Here is a 24545-nt window from a genome sequence, read left to right as displayed (position 1 = left end):
CTTCAATTTCTACTGAGGTCACCCTGAGGCAGGATATCCTAAAACCTGGCAAGGAAAGGTACCCCTAGCTATTTAAAGAAAAGTCCTTTAGTTAATACATTATTGACTGGGGGATTTTTGCAGAAACTAATGCCTGTGGCCGTAATACGTCTCCGGTCAAAAATGTGTTAAGTCTGGTGTTTCTCATACAGTTTTCTTTCTTCAGAGAAGTCCCAAGGTAAACAGCTTTGACCCTGTCCTTCCAGATTCATCTCTAGTCTATGAGTTTTGCCCACCTCCCTGGCAAACTTTAATCATCTCAGGTTTCTTTCTCCATATTTCCTGGAGAGTGTGATGCTGGCTCTGAAAAAAACAAAGGTCTTTTACAAGGAAGGAACAGCTCATATGCATGCAGTTGTTCACAGGCTGTCATCCTTCCTAGTTCAGCTGACTGCTTGGAAGAAATACCACAAATAGTTTTGAAAGGAGGATCTGAAGTTGGTACTAAATTATGAAGTGTTACAAACATTAAAGAGGAAAATCAAAAAAGGGTATTGGCACCATGGAAAAGGTAAAAACAATTTCTAAATCACTCTCTTCACAGAATTGACAAGTGAGATTTAGCTAAAGGAAATATAAATATATGAATTTGAGAACTATAACAAAGAACTGTTGGGCCAAGAAAGGATGAGGAAAATGGCTGTAAAACATCAAAATTAAAAAACAAACGTGTTCATAAAAAAGCTTTCAACAGAATAGACTGAAAACAGGTTATTTTGGTTAATTATTCAGTGGGGACAGTGGGTTTTGTTTTACAGATGGGAAGCTGAAACCTTAGAGGAAAAGTGACTTGACTACTATCATAAAGAAACAGGACCCCATTGTTCTGATTCTCAATTCCCTTTGCACCAAAATCCAAACGACATTCCATCTTTTATGTTCCATTGTTCTCTAGATTCAACCCTCTAGGATGTGGAAACTTTGATGCTCTTGGAAATTGTTTCTATATTTGTCCAGTGCCAACTGCTGTGCTAGGAGAAGCCTGAAGTTCAACCCAAAAACACAGGGCTTGGCACGGTCAAAAGCTCATTACAACTTCTCATTAGCTGTGTCTCTTGGGACAACTATGGCATTCCTGAGTGTGACTCTGTATCTCCCTCCAGTCATAACTGAGGGTTCCTGATTAATCTGAACTGAGCCCGAATAAAGGCCGCAATAAGCTCCAAGCAAATGAAGCAACACATCTTGTAGGAAGAAAGTAAAAAATTACGTGAAAATTTCTTGACGTGCCAACTTAGTATTAACCATAATACCTAACACTTATTTAGCATTTATTATGTACCAGGCACTGTATTTGTGCTTGACATTCATTAATTCATTTATTTCTCTTAAAAATCCCATGAGGCAGGTACTATTATTATCCCTATTTTAAATAGGAAACTGAGTCACACAGATGTTAAGTAACTAGTATACTATGCTTGCTACTAGGAACAAGAATTACTTCAGAACAATAAGAATAGTGTATCGACTGATGCTCAGGATCCTGATTTCGGGAGCCATGAAAGGTTTCTCTAGATTAAAAATAACTTCATCAATCCAAATAAAGTATGGAGTTTAGTTCATAGTAATGTAGCGATGACAGTTTCTTAGTATGGCACAGTCTTCAAATGTACCATGGCAGTATAGGATGTTAACCGTGGGGAAAACTCGGTTTATTTATCTTTTTGTGTACTATCTTGACAGCTTTTCTGTAAATCTAAAATAATTCTTAAATAAAAAGATTATTTTAAAAAACTTTATCTGGATACTTCCTAGGGGGAACTTTTCATGGAGTCAGTTCAGAGAAGAACAATGCTATGCTTTTTCCTAAGAGTCGGAAGCATATTGGAAACAGCAGGGGCCTCACGGCACTACAGTTTACATATAAGGGAAAGGATGTTCAGGTCTCCATTAGTGCTAACTTATTTAGCTTCAGAGACTTGTGCTAGAGTTTTAAAGGCAAATTGGAAACTATTTTCTGGAACAACGCCTCATAGCATGCCTTTTGATACTTGGATTATATTTCTTAAATTCTGAAGAAATCTTGCTTTCCCCCCCTCTTCTGTGCTTTTTTGGTGCTGAGCTGCTTCCGGTTTTCCCACACTCCTGCCCGTCAGAGAGAAGAAACCACAAAAATGCAGCAAAGCAAAGTTTGTCCATAGAGCTGCAATTCCATCTCAGAAGCCTGAAGTGCTCTTCTGCCAGCAGTGAGTTCAGGGCAGTGAGTGGGGTCCTCGGATGTCCAGCCCTGCTGCCTGCTGACGGAGCTCCCCTCTCCACCAGCAGACTAGCCACAGGGGCACCACGGGCCGTCTCAGCAATAATTGGAAAAGCCACAAACGAGGAGCACACTGGCAAATTCAACATTCCTATCCAACTCACTGATATTCCCACCTAACTGGGGGCTTCTCAAACCTGGGAATGAAAGCGTGGTTTTGGAATGCTTATAATGGTTACTAAGGCTTACTGAGTTCTTCAGTGTGCTAGGTCTTGTGCTATGTACTTTACAGATATTAAGTCTGCTAATATTGATCAACTGTCCTATGAAGCAAATACACTTTGTTATCCCCACTTCACAAATAAGGAAACTGAAGTCAAGAGTTTAAGTAATTTGTAACTTGTCGAAGATCTCACGTTAATAAAGTGTGTGTGTGTGTCTCTGTGTGTGTGTGTGTAGGGGGGGGGGTGGGATGGGACACAGGCAGGCTGGCTCCAGAGGCTGCACCCTTAAGGATTCAAGGCTATTCTTTCTAGGGTGAGGGACCATACATCCTTCTGATCGTGCTATTGGCTCTCAACCACGAACTGCAGCCTTCCCACTGCCCTCTCCTACTGCTCCAGATAGTTCTATAAAGTCATTATGATGCCTGTTATTCTTAGAACAGTGCTTGGCACTTGGTAGGCACTGAATAAGTGTTTGTTGGATAAATGAATAATGGCAGCAATACAATTAAAACAACCACGAGGGATTGTTTTCAATCCAAATCCAGAATTTGATTCATTATCCAAGGGGGGAAAAACACTAACTGCTTTTTCTATGCCCTAGGATTCCTTTTTACAACTAAAATTGATTTTGTGAAAGACAAATGAATGGGGAGCCTCAATGAGAACAAGAGAAATACACAGACCTCCTCTAGGCATTTATCCATCAGGGAATGCCTGCCTCTTCCAGACATCTTTGATAAGTTCTCCAATTTTAAATGGAGAGGGGCTGTTAGAACCAACACTCCTTTTACCAGTCCATTTCTGGTTTACTAGGGAAGATGGCTGGAGGTACAGTGAAGGATGTGACCTAAAAAACGTGATTCAGGGGCTTCCCTGGTGGCGCAGTGGTTGAGAGTCCGCCTGCCGATGCGGGGAACACGGGTTTGTGCCCCGGTCCGGGAGGATCCCACATGCCGCGGAGCGGCTGGGCCCATGAGCCATGGCCGCTGGGCCTGCACGTCCGGAGCCTGTGCTCAACAACAGGAGAGGCCACAACAGTGAGAGACCCGCATACCGCAAAATAAAAAACCAAAAAACCCCCCCAAAAAAACACAAAAAAAAACGTGATTCAGGTACGGAAATGTCTTTTTTGAGGTAAAATAGATAGATGACAAAAGGTATTAGAAACATTGTTGCTACACAGAGCCTGATGACTAATGTCAATGAAATTAATCCCTCTAATGAAATCCCAATCCTATGTCTTCCCTTTCAAATGCCTAAAAATGAACAAACAAGGGTGGGGGTGAGGGAAGAGTATTGCATTTTATCTGAAATATATATGAAAAGATCTAACTCTGTAGAATGACCAAAAGAAGAACACATCCGGGAGGAAGTTTTCATTTCCTCCCTCCAAGCCCACAGCTCAGCACTGTTACCCAGTGCACTGTCTGACTGAGGCTCCTGCTAGAGGCCAGAAGAGTTAGTTAGCAATGACCCTGAACCCTGCCAGTGGCAGCACTCATCACAACCACTGGGGAACATAAAAGAGCAGTGTCTGCCCCTCCCACAGGGTACAGCCTTGACATTGGCCATGTTGCAATAGCTCCCCAGGTGATTCTAATTTGTAGCCAGGGCTGAGAACCAGTTAGTCTTTATTCCCCATCAGGTGTTCTTTTCAACATTTCAGCACAAACTGTCTTGAGCCTCCAGAAACAGAGTACCATTAGCATAGAATTGATACAACTCAGAAGAAACTGAACAGAAGATTACTGAAAACTTACTTGGAAGCCCTCTGGGATGCTGCCTTTCTGAGGACTTGTTTGTGATTGGACGGGGGTTTGGGGACCAGGGAGGAGGAAGCACTTGGAGCTGGCACCACTTTTTGTGGCAGAGTGGTTGGCTTCTGGCCACTAGCTGTGGCGCTTGAAATTCTGCAAGCTGCACCGTTATTTATTGTCCATAAATTGGAGTTAGGTAGTGTCTGGCTGCCAAAGATCACCTACGAGAAAAAGAAAAAAATGAAAGATGGAGATGCCCTTCACAAATTAGTTTGCTGAAGTCAGTAACTGGTTTGCAGTCCTGAGGTGGGACAAAAGGAAATGGGAAACCATTAAAATTAAGTAATTTTTAAGGAAAAACTTCTCCTCCAATAAAGCCAATGCAGGTTTAGGTTCAGGGAAGGAAAATCTCTTTTAGCAGAGAGTTGAGATTATCTTGCTGAAAGTACACTGGAGTAGGACTCAGGGCGGCTGGGTACTATGTATTGTCCATATGCGTGAATTAGAGAAGCATTTGGTCTCTCTCAGTCTTAGTATCCCTTCATTGTTAAAGTCAACAAGTATTTAATGAATGCCTCTTGCTGGGTATCGAGTACTAGAAATACAGCACAGAACAAAAGTGACTTGAAGCCTGACTCCATTCCAACCCACTCACGGAACTCTGAACTCCTCTAGAAAGTTCGCACCTTGGAGGAAAGGGAAGGAGCCAGTGTGGCGTAGTAACACCTTGATGACCTGAAGATTAACATAAAACTACACTTGAAAACACTTTCAAAGTAAAATTACTACATGAATAGTAGTTACTATATACAAATACAAAGAGCAAAACAAGGGTATTTTCGCTCAGAGGGTAAGCCTACAGCTATTAAATGATGACCTAAAAACCATCTAGATGTCACAAACACCAACATGTACCTGCAGTAAGGATGTATTTAATTGTACACTTCCTCCGGGAGAGGCTTAAAAAAACTCTTACAACTTATTCACCCCATTAGAAATAGTTTTTTTGTGTCCCAAATATTGTTACTGATTCTTCAATTGTGTTAACACTGCTTTCAATATGAATGCTTCATAAAAGCTTTAAATGTAAAATAATATTAGGAGGAAAATAATATAATTGACAAAGTACATAGGACTTTTTATTAAAAGGATTTCTGGCAATTGATATCTATTTGTAGGCACGATATTTTAAGAGGCATGGGAGAAATGTCATTTCCTCATGGCAAGGCCTAAAGGAATAAGTTCAGATGCTCTTACATTCACCTTTTAGGTAAACTTCACCAGGTAAACTTATTTTTTAAGATATAAAAGATGAACTGGGTAGCTTTAGTAAATAAATGTTAACCAACCCTTCTATACTCATGCCTTGGAATGTCCCATTTCAGGAAAATGTGTCCAAGGGTTCCGGGCTGGGAAGATATGAGGGGGGGATCAGGGGGTCTTGTGTGGAGGGAATGTGTTTGGCTGAGAGGCTTGACAAAGAGCAAAGTGATTTCAGAGGTGGAGGATCAGGGCTTTTTCACACAGACCAACTGGACTGAGATGTTCCCCGTCTCTGGAAACCACCCGAGAGGGAACTGAAGAGCTGTTCGCTTGCCTCTATCTCTGACCACAGAAGGGGAGCTGAGGAAGACCTGAGCCCAGGGGCAAAGCCAGGAGCCCGGGGCTGCAGAGTGTGTACACGGGGGTGTACATGGGAGTGGGGGAGGCAAGGGGTTGGGTGATCTGCAGAAACCAAGGGGTGCAGCAGAGGCAAGCTTGTGGGGACTGGCTCAAAAACAAACCCACTCCTTTCAAGCACTGTTTCCATATCTGAGGGCCTCAAAATCTGTGGGAGAAATTCAACTGGGAAGAAGGAGGGAGGCAGGAGAGGGCTAAGCTAGGCTTCTATTTTCACCACTGCCTCCCAATAAGTGAGCTTAGACTGAAGAGTGCTTGAAAGATGCCGCATTCAGGGTGGGGAGGAGACCAGAACTCAGAATGGGGGCTGAAGAGTCCTATGTCAACCATCCATAAACACGTTCACTGGATGAGTAGTAGAGGAGGAAAACCACTGTTAGTGAAATGCTCTTGGAAATAAAAACATTCTTTATTGAGTTAGATTTTTCACGCTATGACAGAACTGCCATCAGTAAGAACATGTATTCAATACATGTTGCCCTGGTGACAACTTAACCGTATTTCAAATTCATTGAGTTTTTCTTTTGTTAAAAAATCTTCCTGGGACATCTAAATACAAATAAAAAGATGAATAAAAAGAGCAAGATCAGAACAGTGAGTATAGTAAGCTTCTACTTGAGTAAAAAAGAAAAAAGGATACATACAAACATACATTTATATACCAATACACACACACAAACATATATACAATGTTGGTATCTGCACAGAACAATTTTGAAAGGCTCTTAAAAAAAACTGGCATCCTCCATGGAAAAGAACTGTTAGCTAGGGGTCAGGGGGAGAGGGAAACTAATTTTTTACTGTATATCATTTGTACCTTTTTGAATTTTGTACCATCTATATGTAGTTATTTATTACAAAAATAAATTATTGAAAAGTCAAAAGGAAGTCAAGTTCTAATAAGATTTGAGCAGGTAACAGATTAACTTTCTGAGTACAAATCAAAGTATCCAAATGAAGCCCAAGTTTCAAGCAGCTGGTTCTAGGACTTGCCATTAGACTGGGTTGAAGAAGGAAGTGACTGTTCAACACTTACTATGGCTACAAAACCAGATTAGGTCATCAGTGAAAAGTAGACACTCAGGTAAGTGGAAAGGAGCATGACTCTGCAATCAGATGTGCTTGGGCTCAAATGTAGGTTCTGTCACTTATAAACTGGGTGACCTTTTCAAGTTACTTAACCTCTCTGAGCTTTAGCTTCCTCATAAAACAATTATAATCACTTGGCTGGATTGTTGGGGATTAAATGAAGATCACATAAGTAAATGTAGCCCAGGCACTCAGTAAAGGTTTCTTGAAATAAATCAAAGTGCCAGGCACACAGTAGAAACTGAAATGCTCCCTTCCTTCCCAAACTACTGCCTTTACTGAGGAATCAAAGGACAGGCTGATATGTAAGTCTGCTTATCTGTAATGACTTGTGAATTAGTTGGTTCTACGTCTTTCAGCATAGTTTTCTAGTCTTATAATGATGCTCACTAGCTGCAAAAACAAACTCTTAAAATGAAAACATATGTGTAGGTTCCCCAGATCATATTTACTCAATTCTCTTTGGCAGAAATGATCTTTCCCTCTTCTAAATGCTTATAAAAATGTATTTGTATGTGTCTTATCACATTTAGCACATTCTACCTTGTATCATAGGCACTTATATATGTACTTTTTTCTGCTTCTGGACAATTCATACTGGAAATGCCTGGATTTAGATCTGATTAATTTTTGTCTCACTAACAGTGCCTAGTAGAATGCCTTGTGCATAAAAGATGCTTAATAAGCATTTACAACGTGAATGGAAAAAAAACCCCTCACATTATACAAACTATTGATTTTTTTTTAAGTAACAGTTAAATTCCTATACAAGAAAATAGGCAAGTTTGTGTTTACATAGAGATGTAATCTTGTAATAGGACCATTCTCTGGAGTTTGAATAGTGCCTAGTGTGGTATGTGTTTCAACTTACACTCAGCCACAAAATGTAAGTAAACCCTTCTATAGATCCCAAACAAAAATAACTTCACCTTCCTAGATGCAAATTTTGTGGCAGGACCTTAGACACCAATGTTCCATAAGTAATAGGATCAGTCTTTATCTCAAAACACAAAATAAAATAAATTAGAAGAATTTATTGCTTAGGAGACTCACTTGCTTGGGTACTAATAATTCTTCCTTTCTTCCCAATAAAACTGCCCTGATTTTGTTTGGCTAATAATGTGTGCCCAACTAAAAAATTACATTTCCCAATCTCTCCTGTACCTTGAGATAACCATGTGACCTAGTTCTGAGTTGTAAACAGAAGTTTCCGGGTACAGGTTCTGGGAAAGCTCTTTAAAGGGGGCAGACTGGGTTGGCTGGTGCACAATTTTTGCCCTTAACTGCTCTTCTTCTCCCCACCCAGAACATGGATATCTACCTGGATATCTACCTAGAGGTGGACAGGCATAGGGTGGAAGTTACTTGTTATGGACCGCAGAGGAGAAAGACAGGAGGAGCACGGGTTCCTGATAGCACCATGGACTTTAGGAGCACCTAGCTCTAGATTTCTGATTATACTGGGGAAAGAAAATAAACCTCTAACTTGTTTAAGCCATGGGTGTGGGGGGTGCCCTATTACATGCAGCCAAGTGGAACCCTAACTGAGCTGAGATCTAATTCTCAATCTACAAAACAGTCAAGCTTGTTTCAGCCTCAATGTAACATGTGCTGCATCTCAAAAAAGCAGATACTTTTTCCAAATACAGTAAAAAGCTTCCAGGTTCTCATTTCTTGTTTGGTGATCATATGCTCATATACTGAATGGGTAATGAAATTATTACAATTCTATGCCATCCAAAATTCCCAAAAGTCAGTAATGTAGACAAGTCCCCAGGTGTTTCACCAAAGCCAAGACTAAGTGGAATGAGATTAAAGTAATCAAATCTGATTAAGAAGCAAACCAGGAAAGTACTCAGGTTAATGTTAAAGGCAGACATATAAATAGATGTTTTTAGACTACTGGCAGAAATCAGCCTCCCCAGGTACACCCCGTAGCCTGTATTGGCCCTAATCCTACAACTCTACCAATGACAGACTGTATGAACTGTTTTGTCCTGATATTCATTCAAAAATAAGCAGAAGAATTATGTAAAGTTCTCTCCATATAATTTCTAAAAAAGGTGAGGTTTGGGCATACAGTGTTAGCACTCTGCACTTGTGGGTTAACCCAGGGATGGGGGCTGCACCGACATCAGTCAATGTCCTGGGAATGTGAGAGCTGTATAAGCACCAGCTGTATAAGACCTGGTCAACAAATACAAGCTCTTTGCTTCTTTATTGGGTGTGGGAAACAGCAATGCTTCAGCAAGGAGACTCAGAGAAAACCACAGTTTGAGCGTTGGCTTGGCCACAGACAAAAGACTGGAAAGGCCCTCCCTCTCCCACAACAGAAGGGTACTCGTGGGTGGGAAGGAGGAATTTCTGATAGACAGAACACAGACTGAAACTTGGAAGGTCACAGGGAAGCAAGATCTGAGCTCTCTTACTAGAAAGATAACACTGTTCGGAGATTAAATTCTGGGTGTGTGGTGTGTGTGTGTGTGTGTGTGTGTGTGTTTAATTCCTCCCAGAGAAACACCCCTTTTAGCCTTTACTCAGGCTTCTTGGTGATCGAGTAGAGCTGGATGCCTCCCTGCAGTGAAATATCAATAACTCTCTAATTCATTTTTTTGAAAATTAAGGGGGATGAAGCAGGTAAATGTTAATCTCTCTTTGAGCGGGGCTAATGTCTCTTTGTACCCCTTTTACTCTGATATCAGAAGAGCACACATTTGGGGCATTATTCTCCCCATATGAGATTTTTATTGTAACTTGGATAAAGTTCCCATTACATAGCATACAAAGCCACTTCTAGTTCTGGCAGCTCAAGTTCTGGGATGGTATATCTTCCTGAGCAGGTAAGATGCTAAGCACTCATCCTACTACCACCAGGCCGAGAGCTGTTCAATGCAAAGAACACATTTCATCTTTTGTGCAACCATACGATGCTGTAAAAAGCTCGGGGCCAGGGTGAGGGTGAGGGTAGCTGTTTCTATTTTGGCAAAAGCAAGCTTCCAAAAGGCCTTTGTCCCACCCTGCATGCAGTTCTTGGCTGTCTTCCATTTACAATGTTTGTCAGCTGGAACAAGATTGAAAGCCGAGCAAGAGAAAGAAAACAACTTCCGGTACTGCAACAAGGCCCTGGGCAATTCTAGGACCTCGACAGGGATGGGGCAGAAACCCTGAAGATGCTCCCGTTGATACAGAGAGAGACTGATGACACAAGCACCTGAGACAGGACTTTGAGATGCCAAAGAGATTGGAAGTCCTCTGGCATTCCCTTCCACTTCTAAAACAAATTAAGAAGCTACTTCTCCTATAGCAACTAGGAAAGAAGGCTCTTACTAGTGCAAATCACCTGTTCTAAAGGATGTGAATACAGGTGCGTACCTGGACAGAACAATTTAGAAGAAACTATTATTCACCAACCAACTGAAAACACTGTGCTTCAGGCAGCCCCTAAATCAACTGTACCTTCTAACATCTGAGAAACAATGCAGGCCATTAAAAACAGATATTCAAATATACTTACATGCCTCAGACTCCTGCATGTACGCAAACCAAAGATACCAGCAGTGTCTCTGAGTTGGGTTTTCAATAGCATTGAGACACTTGAACAGATCTTGGGCCAGGTGTGTGTTACAACCAAAGAAGTCCAACTACGAGGCAGCTGGCTAAGGCCAGGGCTGCAGCCCATGATCAGAAAACCCAGTGAAACTAGCCCTAAGACATCACATGGATGACACTCCCTCACTACAGGCCCACCCCCCATTCTAACAACAGAACCGATTAATAGTCATACATTGGTAGAGGCTCATAGTCTGATGGCAAATTTAGACTCCTATGACTGTAGACTCTGCTTTGCTTTCTATTTCTTTTTCCCACAATGCCCAGCAATATTTGGCAGACCAAGGGGTTTTTTTTGTTTTTTTGAAACACGTTCATTAGAAAAAGGAAAACAGTTTTAGAAGTCATTTCAGGGCTTCCCTAGTGGCGCAGTGGTTGAGAGTCCGCCTGCCGATGCAGGGGACACGGGTTCGCGCCCCAGTCCAGGAAGATCCCACATGCTGCGGAGCGGCTGGGCCCGTGAGCCATGGCTGCTGAGCCTGTGCGTCCGGAGCCTGTGTTCTGCAATGGGAGAGGCCACAACAGTGAGAGGCCCGCGTACCGCAAAAAAAAAAAAAAAAAGTCATTTCGAATTCTACTCTCAGAGATAACCTCTGGTAACATTTAGACTTTTTTTCTGTGTATAGTCACTTATTTTCTTTGTATATACCTGCATTTCCATGGACTTAAAAAAATGGTATATGATATCTGATGTTTTGGAGACTTTTTTTTCATTCAAGTATCTATCTTGAGCATTTTTTCATATATATAAGGGTAGGTCTAGATGATTGTTTTTAATGGCTGTGTATTTTCTATCATGGTTTATCATAATTTACTTAACCAATCACCAATAGTAGAATACTATAAACTGACACAGTAGATCTATATTTGCAGTTAAGGAAATAAGTTCCTAAAACATTTTTAAGTGGGAAAAAGTAGGCCCCCTAAAATCTTATACTTCCATTTTGAAACCACACACACACTAAGGCTGTCACCAGTTTACTTTGCTATTTAAGAATACTGTTGTGATAAACATCATGTTATTTTTTATATCTTTTGACATATGCCAGATCATTTCCTTAAAATAATTTCCTTGAAGTAGAAGGGCTAGATCAGGAGGCTGCTTCTTCTTTGTCTTTTTTATACATATTCTCAAATTGCCCTCTGTAAAGGCTGTACCAAATACATTTCTGTCAGTATGTTTGGGAGAATAATTCCCTTACCTTTCCTTGATTATTATAAGGAAATACTACATGTCCCATGAAAAGCTGGCTCATAATTTGATGCTAATGCTGTTTCTCTTTTTTTTAATGTTTATAAGACATTTATGCCTTTGGACAAACATATTCTTTTAATCGTTTTACCAGGGTACTATTAATCATTCTTTCTCCTCACATCTCTCTCTAGCAATTGTGAAATTAATTTGCTATAATTTTCAGCTGTCCAAACAAGTAAATATTAGTTTAAAAAGTGTAGCTAATTAATATTTTACGAGCCTTGAACTTCTCCTAAACCACTTTCTTGAATATCATGTAAACCAATTTCTGCTTCTGGCACAGGGGGTTTAACTAAAACCCCAAGTTGAAATTATAATGCTATGTATATTTAAGGTTAAAATTAATACATAACAGAAGAGATGTCTGCATACTCATGTTCACTGAAGCATTATGTGCAATAGCTAAGATTGGAAGCAATCTAAATGCCCATCAGCTGATGAATGGATAAAGAAAATGTATATACATGTGATAGAACATCATTCAGCCTTAAAAAAGAAAGAAATCCTGCCATAACTTACAATGGATGAAACTTCAGGATACTATGCTAAGTGAAATAAACCAGTCACTAAAAAACAAATACAACATGATTCCACTGATATGAGGTATCTAAAGCAATCAAACTCATAGAAACACAAAGTAGAGTGGTGGATACCAGGGGCTGAGGGGAGGGGGAGACGGAGCTGTTCAATGCATAGAGACTCAGTCATGCAAGATGTAAAAGGTTTAGTAATCTGTTGTACAACAATGTGCATATAGTTAACAGTACTGTACAATTCACAAACATCGTTAAGAGGGTAAATTTATGTTACGTGTTTTTTACCACAATGGAAAAAAAGTAATACATAATAATAAGAGAAATGAATTTTTATTGAGCTTTTATCACGGTTAGCACTGCTCTAAGTGCTTTACATGTTATAGCATGTTCCCAATCATTTGAGGTGGGTCCCATCATCACCTCCATACACAGAAGAAGCAACCAGAGCACAAAAAGGTTCCGTAATTTGTCCACGATGGCAAAGCTACCAAGTAGGAAGTGAGATCCAAGTCGTCGGAGGAGTCTGATTTCACAGCCCTACTGTACTACACTGCCTTCCTCATTTATGCTATGCTGACTCCCTTTTTAAAGCAAATCCACTGAAATCAAATCCCCCTTCCAAAGCAAATCTAAAGCAAACTTAGCAATGTGTCCAATTTTCACCAGACGCATTTAAAAGACAGAGATTTCACTCACTTTACTCCAGGAAGAAAAGGTTGAAAAAAATTTGTGTGTAAGCAAGTCTTTGTTACTTATTTTGAAAGTTAAAATGTGTAAGTGTATGCGTGTGTGAGTCTGTGCGTGTATAATATATAAATAAAGTAACTTCAAAAGATCAGCAATGACCCCAGATTGAGAGTTCAACTGGTTAAAAAAAACAAAAACTCATAGCCTCATTTTCAATTGTGTCTTTTATCCTTTACTTACTAGTAGTTTTAGTAAGGCCCTTGTTCTCCTAATAATGTTTGTGTCTTACATTGTCTGATGAGTAAATGAAATAATTAGAAAAGCCAACCTCTGAGTTCTTTACAACTTTAAATTCAGAGTTTATAAACACCTAACTTGTCTTTGTCTTCAAATGTTTAGTTTGTTTTATTTGGCTCAGAATATCACATATTGACCTATTGTTCATCTTACACAGACTTTGCTGTCATATATACCTGTTAAGTTTTTTCCTGTGGCTGCATCCATTGCAGATGGGTGGGGTTCTTTACATTTAAAGATGAGGTCTTTCATCATCTCACGCAAAGTTACTGCTGTGAGTCCCTCATATGCCCACAGACAAACAGGAAAAAGCCACAGGTCACAGAGTGAGGGGAGGGAATGAAACTGGCCACCAGGCAGCTGTAGCAAAACCACATTTTAAGGATATACAACAAACAAGGTCGATCCCAAGCCGCTGGTAGGTGAAGAGTTGCCTCTTAACAAACCTACAAGTGGAGTTCTGAATTTTGATTCATTGTGTTCACCTTTTCTTTTATATTTGTGTGTATGGGTGTATAGCAGCAGCAACAATAAAATTGGAATGTCTTATCTGACTGATGATAAATGTATAAAACAAGAAGGAAATGAAGAGTCACTTACTCAAGGGGGAGGGAGGTAGAGTGGAATAGGGCTTTGGAAGCCTCTGACCTGGCTTAGCTATTACAACTGCAATGAGCCAGCTGGGCAACCTTGTGTAAGTCACTTAAACTTTCTGAGCATCAGTTGCCTCATCAGTGGAATGGATATAATTATATCTAGCATACAAGAGGCACTCACTGTACACCCATTTCACTGCCTTCACCTTCCTTCCTCCAAGATTCCAGAGAGACACTACTCTAGCAATAGCTTAGAAAACACCCTGGTGGTAACCAGGGGACTTCTGTTACTAGTAGTAAGGAATCAGCATAATGAACTGATGTCTATATTGAAATAATGCATTAAGAATCAGATTTCTGGGGACTTCCCTGGTGGTCCAGTGGTTAAGAATCTGCCTTCCGATGCAGGCTTTGATCCCTGGTTGGGGAACTAAGATCCCACATGCCGCGGTGCAACTAGGCCCGCGTGCCGCAACTACTGAGACCACGTGCTCTAGGGCCTGTGCGCCACGACTACAGAGAAGCCCGCACTCTGCAACTAAGACCCGATGCAGCCAAAAGTAAATTAAAAAAAAAAAATCAGATCTCTATGGTATTGAAAAAGCAAGCATAATACTAATCATGCAAAAGTGTCAATCTGTGGTATTCACATTGGTAGACACCTGTTGTGTTTCCTGACAGTATTCTCAAAAACACCATCATAGAAACAAAATTAAAACAGTATGACCAATGACAACAATGGGGTTGAAAGGATGAAGTGATTATTGAAGAGATAATTCCTATGTTATCAATAACAACCCACACACATGCTCTGAATCTCCAAACTTCTAGAATATATTTCAGGATTCTGCAAGACTCGGTGGTCCCTGACACTGCTCCTAAATAATAAAAGCACAAGGGAGTGCAGAGTATGGGCATTTCTAAGAGTTTTAAGCCCTGGAAGACCTTATTAAGACATCTCTTTAAGAATTTGAGGTAACTGGGATAAAGGTTTAGTAAACCTTTTCTTTTGCAACAGTGTATCTGTCTAGTAGGAGACCAGTTAAGATACCTGAGATTAACTTTTCAAATACAGTTTTATAGGTGTCAATATGTACTTGTTGATGTACTTGTCCAACGCATGAATTGCAATTTAAAATGTATGTAGGGCTTCCCTGGTGGCGCAGTGGTTAAGAATCCGCCTGCCAATGCAGGGGACAAGGGTTCAAGCCCTGGTCCGGGAAGTTCCCACGTGCTGAGGAGCAACAAGGCCCGTGCACCACAATTACTGAGCCTGTGCTCTAGAGCCTGCAAGCCACAGCTACTGAAGCCCGCGTGCCTAGAGCCCATGCTCCGCAACAAGAAAAGCCACCGCAATGAGAAGCCCGCGCACCGCAACGAAGAGTAGCCCCTGCTCACCGCAACTAGAGAAAGCACGCATGCAGCAAGGAAGACCCAACGCAGCCAAAACGAAATAAATAAAATAAATACATAAATTAAAAAAATAATAATAATAAAAAATAAAAATAAAATGTATGTAATAATACATATAACTATTAGTTATTGAATGCCTGAATACTGTCAGAGAGGTAGTATAGAGCATGATAGCCAAGAACTAGAATGCTGGAGCCTGACACCCCTGGATTCAAAAGCACCAGCTCTTCCATTTATTACTTTTGTGAGCCTGGGAAAGTCACATAAGTGATGCTCTGTTTTTATATCTGGAAAATGGGGCTAATAAGAGGGCAGCTGTGAAGATTCGCTGTGATAACACAAATACCACTCCAGGTTCAGTGCTTGGCACATGGTAACACCCTGAGGAATATAATCCTCATGAAAACCCACAGATATACATTATCATCACCATATTAGAGATAAAGAAACCGAGGTTCAAGGAAGTTCAGATAACCTGCCGCAGGTTATGGGCTCAGGTTTAAACAGGATTATCTGACTGCAAAGCCTGTCCACAGTGCCTATTTCTGAACAGCTGAATGTAGTTTTACGTGTATTATTTCACGTATTTTCAATGTCTTTTCATTAGGTAAGGAGAAAAGAGTTTGGCTTGGCAAAATCTGCTAAATCAAATGGTTCTAAGAAAATCATAAACAAGCTATAAACTAAGTGTTATATGAATTTCTGATACAGGTCAGAAGGAAATACAAAATTGAACAAAAGACCCCAAAACCAAATGAAAACAAAAAAACAGAGCAGCAGTACAAGTCACCCTGCTCCAGGAGCTACGCCTGAGGTCGTGCCCACCCCCACCCCACCCCCCACCCCAGCCAACCTTCTTTCCAGGTACTCTCGTTGGAAAGACGTAAAAAGACTCCCCCTGCAGAGCCAGTCTGCTTGCCTGCTCTCCCTGTGCCGCGCTGAGGGGCTAGCGTGTTATTGCTGGCTGCCTGGAAAAGCCCGGCGCCTGCTGAATTTCTCTTTCTTTCCCCTCCCCTACAACACAAACACACAGCAGCTGAAGGCCTGGAGAAACAGTATTCACTGCTGCAGGTGGGGCAGAATTTTTCTAGACACATGCAATGAACTTTTAGGAGCAGAATAACAAGGCTTGGCTGGGTTTATACGGGAATCCTTTCCACACCTGCGAGACTACGCTGACACACACACACACACACACACACACACAGGCCGTTAGCAAAAAGCTCATTACACTTGGCCCTCAAGATGTTGCTGTTGTACTGAAAGGCCCCTTCAGGTGGACACTGAGCTGCCCCCCTGCCCTGCTTGTCTGGGGACATTAGTCTCTGTTGCCCCTCACCGAATCTAGGTTAGTCTGGTGAAATTGGCCATCTTGGGATGGGGGAAGTAAAGCACAGACAGAGTGGAAGGATTAGAGAAACTGAGGATGCACGGTTCTTTCCTACCTTGAGTTACCTTACGATGTTGAAAATTAAGTCTACTAAAAATGGAAGGGCTTTGGAAACCAGTGAAAAATTAAGATGTACTTAAAATCCCCTCTCTCCCCCTCTGTTGTTAAAAGAAATTTCAGCAGTTCTTCCTTGGCCATCAAAATATCCTTAATTTTTCTGCTTTTGGGGCTTTTTTCAGTCTGGAGTAGGTAGAGAAGAGAGTGGGAGGGCAGGAGATGGGGGTTGAGAGCAGAGGTTTAACAAAGGATCACTTTAACAGAAACTACTGAGTAATCGCTCTGCCCTGGGCCAAGAATAACATCAGCTCAGTGTTGGCAATTAGAATCAGGTCAGTCGGGCCTCAGAGCCGGTGTAGCCCTCCTCACAGACCCCAGCAGGGAGAGCTACTCATGCTGATGTCACCAGCAGTCACTGCTGCCCAAGAAAGTCCCCCCACTCAGCTGACAGAAAACGTTTTTATCCTTCTCCTTCAGGGGCAGGAAGCCAGTCTGAGAAGGAAGTGGGAAGCAATGAGGGAAACCGGAGAGAAGACACACTCAGATGTATCAACACACACAGTCACTGTACCATCCCTAGAATACCAGGATCCTGCAATTTCCTCAACTATCCTGGAACTCATTTTAAATGAATTAATATATGTAAGGCACCTGGAATAGTGCTTGGACCACAGTAAGTGCTTATTAAGAGTTGGCTATTCTTACTAAAACAAAGAGGGAGGAATCTGTCCCATTACTTATCTCTCATCCATCATAAAACTTGAATCCTGGGAGCAGTGGCTGCTGAGCAGAATGTACCCTGATAAGAAGAATGAACAGGAAGTTTTCAAGTTTGGAAAACTTATTTATAAGGAAACTGTAGTAGATGAAGTGAAAAAGATGGAAACAAAGTTCCTATAAAAAAAAAAGATTGCCTGAAATTTTATAAGGGCAACACTAAATTTTAACAAATCCAGCCTCCCTTTCAAAAGACAGAAGACAAATAAAAAGGAGACATTTCTAATCACCTTCTCTCTAGCTTAATGGTTCTCCAAGTGTGGGCCCCAGAAGGAAAGGCTTAGCATCATCTGGGAACTTGGAAATAATTGAGGCCTATCCTAAACCTACTGAATCAGAAATGGGGTCAGGGAAGCAAGCGGTGTTTTAAGAGACCCTCCAAGGGGTTCTGTTGCTCAAAGCCAAGGATCTGCAAACTTCGGCTTGCAGGCCAAATCCAGCCTGCCATCTTTTTTGTAAATAAGGTTTTATTGGACAACAGCCACACTCATTCATTTACATATTGTCTATGGTTGTTTTCATTCTCCCACGGTAAAACTGAGTAGTTACCACAGACCCTACGTACAGCCTGCAAGGCCTAAAATATTTACTATACGGCCATTTACAGAAAAACCTTGCTGACCCTTGCTCTGATTTAAAATGATTTTTTTTTAATTGCTAGTTTTACCCATCAGTGTGTAAAAGCTCATAGTTTCAATTTTGTCTTATTTTACTTATCATGCTCTCTATCAAATGGACTGGATCACACCTATTTCCTTGTACCTCTGGCCCTGGAAGCCTCCACCAATGGCTCCAGGTGACTTTCCTCTCCCAGGTCCATGCTATAGGACCAGTCTTTTGTAGGGATGATTCGGTACATGAAAATTCCTAGATTTATGAGTGAAATGCTAGACAGAAATGAGGATCAAAGCTTACACTGCATGAATGGTTAGAGATGCCCATTTCCAAACTCATATCCTGAATCAGAGTTTTCCTCCTTGAAATTAATACCTTCAAAAAGCTATCTAAAAAATAAATAAATTAATTAATTAAAAAAAAAAGCTGGCTATCTAAGTGCAGAAAGGATGGAGAACTTCTCTGCATGTAATGCAAGAAAGGCTGCATGATTATTTTTCCAACAATATTTTTAGGAGATCACTATGAAAGGCACTGTCTGTCCATGTATGATATGATATGATATAATATAATATAATATAATACAATACAATACAAGGCCCCTTTTAATGTCCTGGTCCATAAACACATCTCTCTTGTGAATGGATACTAGGTAAATCAGATTTCAATTCTACTCACTGCTCTCAAACAGGCAATTAACCAAATTGTTAGTTATATCAATGGCTACCTACACTTTAGAAAATTGAATCCAAAGCATAAGAAGTTCATCAGAGAAACCATCTCTATCTAAAGGGGTTAACCCCAGGACAGACACATAGGACATCCTAAGAAGGCAAACCATGTTTCAAGCAATCACTTGGTTGTAATTATAAGGGTCAGGTCTAGCACAGTCACAAGGTGAGCTAAAAACACAGGCTTAAAAATCTAATAGGGCTTTGCTCCTTCTGTGGAGTGTTTCTTAATGTCCTCTGAAATAAAGCGCTCTAAGGTACTATTCTTCATGTTAGAACACTTACTATCTCATTTGCTATTTTATTAGTTATAAACTCTTCAAGCTAATAGAATTTAGTTTCTTTCACTCTCCCCCACAGTCCCAAACTTCACGCTTACTCATTTTGACCTAAATCAACTGTGGATTAGAAGAATGGGGGGAAAAATAAAATGATGTTATAAACATATATAAAATTATGATAAAAGATTTTCTGTTCCCTCTCCAGAAGACACGAGATAACTCCCTTCTTGGGAGTGCTGACTCCTCCCTAAAACAGGCATTCTGACAGATTCTAAAAAACATATTTTCCATATACTTCATAGTTCAGTGAAACTCAATCAGTATAATCCTCAGTAAAAAAAAAAATCCACACAAGAATAGCAGTACTCTGAATTTTCAAAGGAATGTGACTTGTTGGAAGCTAATCAAAAGAATGAGAAGGACTTATAAATGAAGCAGTTTCTAAAAGTGAAAATCAGCAAAACTGTCTCTCTTTCCTCAAAACCTCAGTGCTCTGTAAATCACCTCCTTTTTAATTTTTTTCTTTAATCATCCACCATTTCAAGGTATGGAAGCATTAAAAGGGACCAACTGTCTAGATGCATTAGAGCCACAGATTATACTCAAACAAGGGAAATAAGGCTATATATATTTCCACTATCCAGCATCTGATTAAGTTGGCATTCTTAAGTAATCTGAATGGCAGGGGGTTCAGAAGTTTAAAAAGTTTTAAGAAATTTACACAGATTGAAAAAAAAAACTAAGATATACTGTGGAAGAAAAATTAAAATGGAGTTGTTATTGCTAAGAGGGCTCTCTAAAATGGAGCCAGGAAGCCATTGAGGAAGTGTGAATTTTGCACATCTCAGCAGGGATGGAATTTGAAAGTCGACCACTTCTTGTCTTAACATAGGAATCCAGAACATCTACCCAATGTTCCAGAAACTCAAGATACTTAGTGGACCCTTACACTCTAAAATAACTTGTGATAGCCTATTTATTTATTGGACCCTTACCCTAAAATAACTCATAACTGCCTATCCTTTAAGGATAAATATTTCCCTTCGTGCATCAGGATCAGTCATAATTCTTGAACAACCTTGTGGCTTTTGCCTTTGTAAGCCCCTGACTTTTTTCTCTTCCTTGGAATAATCTTTTGGTATTACCCAAATCTGTCTCCTGAATTGGAATCCTTAAGACCCCAAATAAAGCTCTTGGGAATTCCCTGGCGGTCCAGTGGTTGAGACTCCATGCTTTCACTGCCGATCCCTGGTCAGGGAACTAAGATCCCCACAAGCCGTGCAGCATGGCCAAAAAAAAAAAAATTTTTTTTTTTGTTTGCAAACTGGCCTAAATGCCCCCGCTATCCCAAAGACTATTTAAATAAGGAAATTTCTACATGGCAGAGGGCAGTGTGATGATGCTATATTCCATGGTTTACAGATAGGAAGTCTGGATTTTTCTCCAGTAAAAATGACCTAAAAAGCTACTTCACAAATGCCTGGGGACTTCTGTGGTGGTGCAGTGATTAAGACTCCGCGCTCCCAATACAGCGGGCCCGGATTCAATCCCTGGAACAAGATCCCATATGCTGCAACAAAGATCCAGCATGCCACAACTAAGACCTGGCACAGCCAAACAAACAAACAAACAAACAAACAAATAAAAAACCCTTAAACAAATGCCTGCACTTATGATTTCTCAATTCCAATGAATTAATATAATATACAGATTATACTATCACAGATAAGATGATCAAGTGATGAATGACACTGAAAAAAATAAAAAGAGAGAGCATAATGATAACTTTTATTTAGAAGAAAAAAAAACTTGGGAACATTACCTCTTAGCCTTTGAGTGAATATTAATTTTGCACACACTAATGCACACTACATTTTTATAAGAGCAAATGACAAGAGATCAAGCTGATATAAGCTATTTCTTCACACAACCAAATATCAGGGAAGCTCACAGAATCAGTACGGATTTAGCCCAGCAGAACATGTAGAACATGGTAATCATGTAGAACATGACTCTAATGATAATTCTGAGTCATCAGGAAAAATTTAAGTCTTCACAGCCTGACTTTTTTGTGAAGTCATACTTTCTCTGTAATTGGGGCCATACTGATTCGCTAGTGTAATATACTTATATAATTCCCTTACGCATATACTCAGGAGTTTGTCATTTTATAGACAGTGAGTAGGGAATTAATATTTCACTAGAGTGTAAGTTCCACTACAACAAGAATTTTTGTGTCTATTGTTACATTTTTGTATACATTGTTCTATGTACGAACTGTTAAACCAGAAGACCAACGACCTAGATTAAGACCATTTCCTATAAGAACTTGAAAGTTATTTATTCCTTGAAAATCTTGAGAGGCCATAAAGGATTAATGTGTGCTTAAATAGACCAAGTCAATGAAGGCAAGGAAGTAGTACATTTAGAAAAAAATCTTTAAAATGTTAGTTTTTAGGTATCTGGGAATTAGACCCTTTGGGAAATTACTGAACTAAGATCAGGCAACAGAAAGGGTAAATACTACAAAAGAGATTTTTGTGGAGGAACATTCATTCAAATGAAAGAAAGAATGTCAAAATTGGTTCGAGATCACTTTCCCACAAAGCCAATGTATGGATTCAGAACATTTCTTCCCCGTGGGTAGATTCCCCATGAACCATTCAAGCCATGGTGGCATTGGTAAACTTTTGAGAAACTATCCCCACATTTCTCATGAAAAAAAAAAAGAAAAAAAATTTTTTTTTAAACCAACAGAAGGAAGATATTAGCACATGGAAAAGCCTTATCTTGAATTACCTGGTGCCGGGCTCGACTCTGGTCCAGAAGCTGCCGGGACTGAAGTTTTTGGTGTTCAAGTTGTTGCAGGGCAAAATGGAGTTGGTAGCTGCCTGCTGTGGGGTGGCACCTGTGCTGCGGGACCACCCCTGTAGCCTTGCTATACGCGTTGTTCTTTACCTCTCCCTCCCAGGCAAAGCCACCTGTTTGGAGGCTCCTGAAGAGAAAAGAAAGCAGATTTCTTAGAATGGTTGTGTGAACAATGAAGGTAAGGAGAGAAATAGTTCAGTTATTTTTCCTTTATAGAACTGAAAGCAGTTTGGAGTTACAAATCTGTTTGTGGGATAAACTATCTGACTCGCCGACTAAATCGCAGCTCCATGAAGACAAAGGCGGGCTGCTCTATTTATTCCTAGCGCTTGCCATAAGGCTTGGCACGTGCTCAGCGCACAAAAATATCTGTTGAATGTTAAATAATTAAAATAGCAATTTCACTCCCCTGTGATTGCCAAAAGGACCTCCAAGAGGAGCCCAGAGAGCTTCAAATGAAGGATCGTAGGTTATTTTAAGGTAAGAACAGAGGAACAATCAAATTATCTAAACATCAACTTCAAAATTATAGGGGTGAATTGTGCAAGAGTCTTGGTTTTTCTTAGCCACCCATTAGTGAAGTACCTAAATTTTTAAAATAAGTGTTTATATTTGAGCTTATGTCCCCATATAACATAACTGGTGTGAGAAGATACGTTTTTCCTTATTCTGAATTCATCTCATCAAGGTCCCCAGCCAGGTTGACATTTAGCCTACACACATTGAAGACATTATGCTAAGTGAAATAAGTCAGCCAGACAAGGGCAAATATTGTATATTTGTCCTAGAATAGTCAAATTCATGGAGACAGAAAGTAGAATGGTGGCTGTCTGGGGCTGGGGAGACAGGGGAATGGGGAGTTATTGTTTAATGGGTATTGAGTTTTACCTTGGGATGATGACAGAAGTTTTGGAGACGGATGGCAGTGACGGTTGTACAACACTGTAAACGTACGAAATGCCATTGAATTGTACACTTAAAAATGGTAAATTTTGTATTATGTATTATTTTACCACTGTTTTTTTGAAAAGGTCCCCATTTATTTTTAGAACAGTCTTATTTGGAAATCCTTCCATCTCCTTAATATTTTGGCTATTCACCTCTGAACCTTCTTTAACTACCTAGTATTTTTGGTTTTTTCCTTTTAGAGTTACAGTGACCAGAAAATTGTACATAGAAGAAACACAAAGAGTGTCATAGTGAACAACCTTATCCCAAAACCTTGGTGAATGGTGCTTAGAGAAATAAAACAGTGCCTAATTCAAGAGACATATTCATAGTGATTTAAATCATTGTGTTATTCTTCCCTTTGTAAATATCCTTTGGTGTTAATGGTCATTTCGGTGGCGGAGATGCAACAACACTGGGGTGAGTTTACACAGAACCTTCCTGAGTCCTGACCTACAGCTGCCTGGTTATTAACAGCCTGGGTCCTTGTGACCTCAACAGAGCCCTGTGGGATGTCTTCTGAGGCCAGAAGCCCACGCTCCTCTCTTGCCTGGGGGGACCTCTCTCTCATAGCTTGGTCATTTTGGGTCTCTGCTTTGGTTTCTCTACCTCTCCCAAAGAGATTTCCAGACACAGAGTTAAGGGAAAGTCTGTGTAATATATTCTGAAGTCCATGGATAAAAGGTTTTCTACTCACATAATCTCACCTCTGATATGTCACATCCCTTGCTCACCTCCTCCCACAGTTTGGCTCCCACAGTTCAGTTGCACAATTACACACATTCAGCTAATCTTCCTGGAGAACAGTACTAAAAAGCTCAGAGCTTGCTTATTTGTTTTTAGTATGACAGTTGATCTTCCATGATCCCTCTTGAATTGTCTCAGTGTGCGTGTTGTTAGACATGATTTTTCCCAAGGGGCTTATAGAGATGTGAGGCAATGTGGAGACCAAGGATCACATGTAAATAAATACCCGGCTATGTGAATAAAATGCTAATATTATTCACAAAGTGAAGTGTTGAGTGGGAGTCAAATAGGACTTCTGGGGTTAAGAAGGGAAGGGCCAGAGGAAACCATGATCTCTGTTCTCATTAGTGAGGAAGATACAGCAAATAGCAAAGGGAACTGAGTGAGCTCTGAGTGGAAGGCGAGGCAATGGAGCAAGGTATTCAGGTGTAAATGAAAAGCAGGCTCAAGGCAGGAGTGAGCTGATCCAATGAACACATGAACACAGGGAAGAGACAGATAATACAGCAGGAACTGCCTGGACGAATAACCTTGAGATTTCCATACCAATTAAGGCAGGAATTTGAATCTAGAATGAAACTATTATTTATGATAACCGGGCCCAAGGTTAGAAAATTCATCAATTGTGATTCCGCTTCCATTCCTGGCTTGCTGGTCACAGAAGTCTGTAGCCACAAGAAGCAATCCAGACCTAGGGATTCGATATTTAAGGATTTATATAACTATGTAGCTTATATCAGAATTCACCT

The 24545-nt window shown here is 40.3% G+C and overlaps 1 protein-coding gene across 5 annotated transcripts in view; it reads right to left on the bottom strand.

Annotated features, from left to right (window-relative positions):
- TTLL5 (tubulin tyrosine ligase like 5) overlaps positions 1–24545 on the bottom strand; it is a gene marked incomplete at both ends in the record, with an annotated part of 288021 nt that overhangs the window by 59846 nt on the left and 203630 nt on the right. For all 5 annotated transcript variants that reach the window (XM_079699035.1, XM_079699039.1, XM_079699036.1 and 2 more), the window contains 2 exons: positions 4224–4441; positions 22033–22228. In XM_079699035.1, the coding sequence (XP_079555161.1) occupies positions 4224–4441; positions 22033–22228 (414 nt within the window). The remainder of the gene's footprint in view (positions 1–4223; positions 4442–22032; positions 22229–24545) is intronic.

This window comes from Hyperoodon ampullatus, assembly GCF_949752795.1.
Source record: "Hyperoodon ampullatus genome assembly, chromosome: 3".
In the NCBI taxonomy this organism is placed as follows: Eukaryota; Metazoa; Chordata; class Mammalia; order Artiodactyla; family Ziphiidae; genus Hyperoodon; species Hyperoodon ampullatus.
Note: the sequence above shows the minus strand (reverse complement) of the source record. Positions and strands in the feature narration are given on the sequence as shown.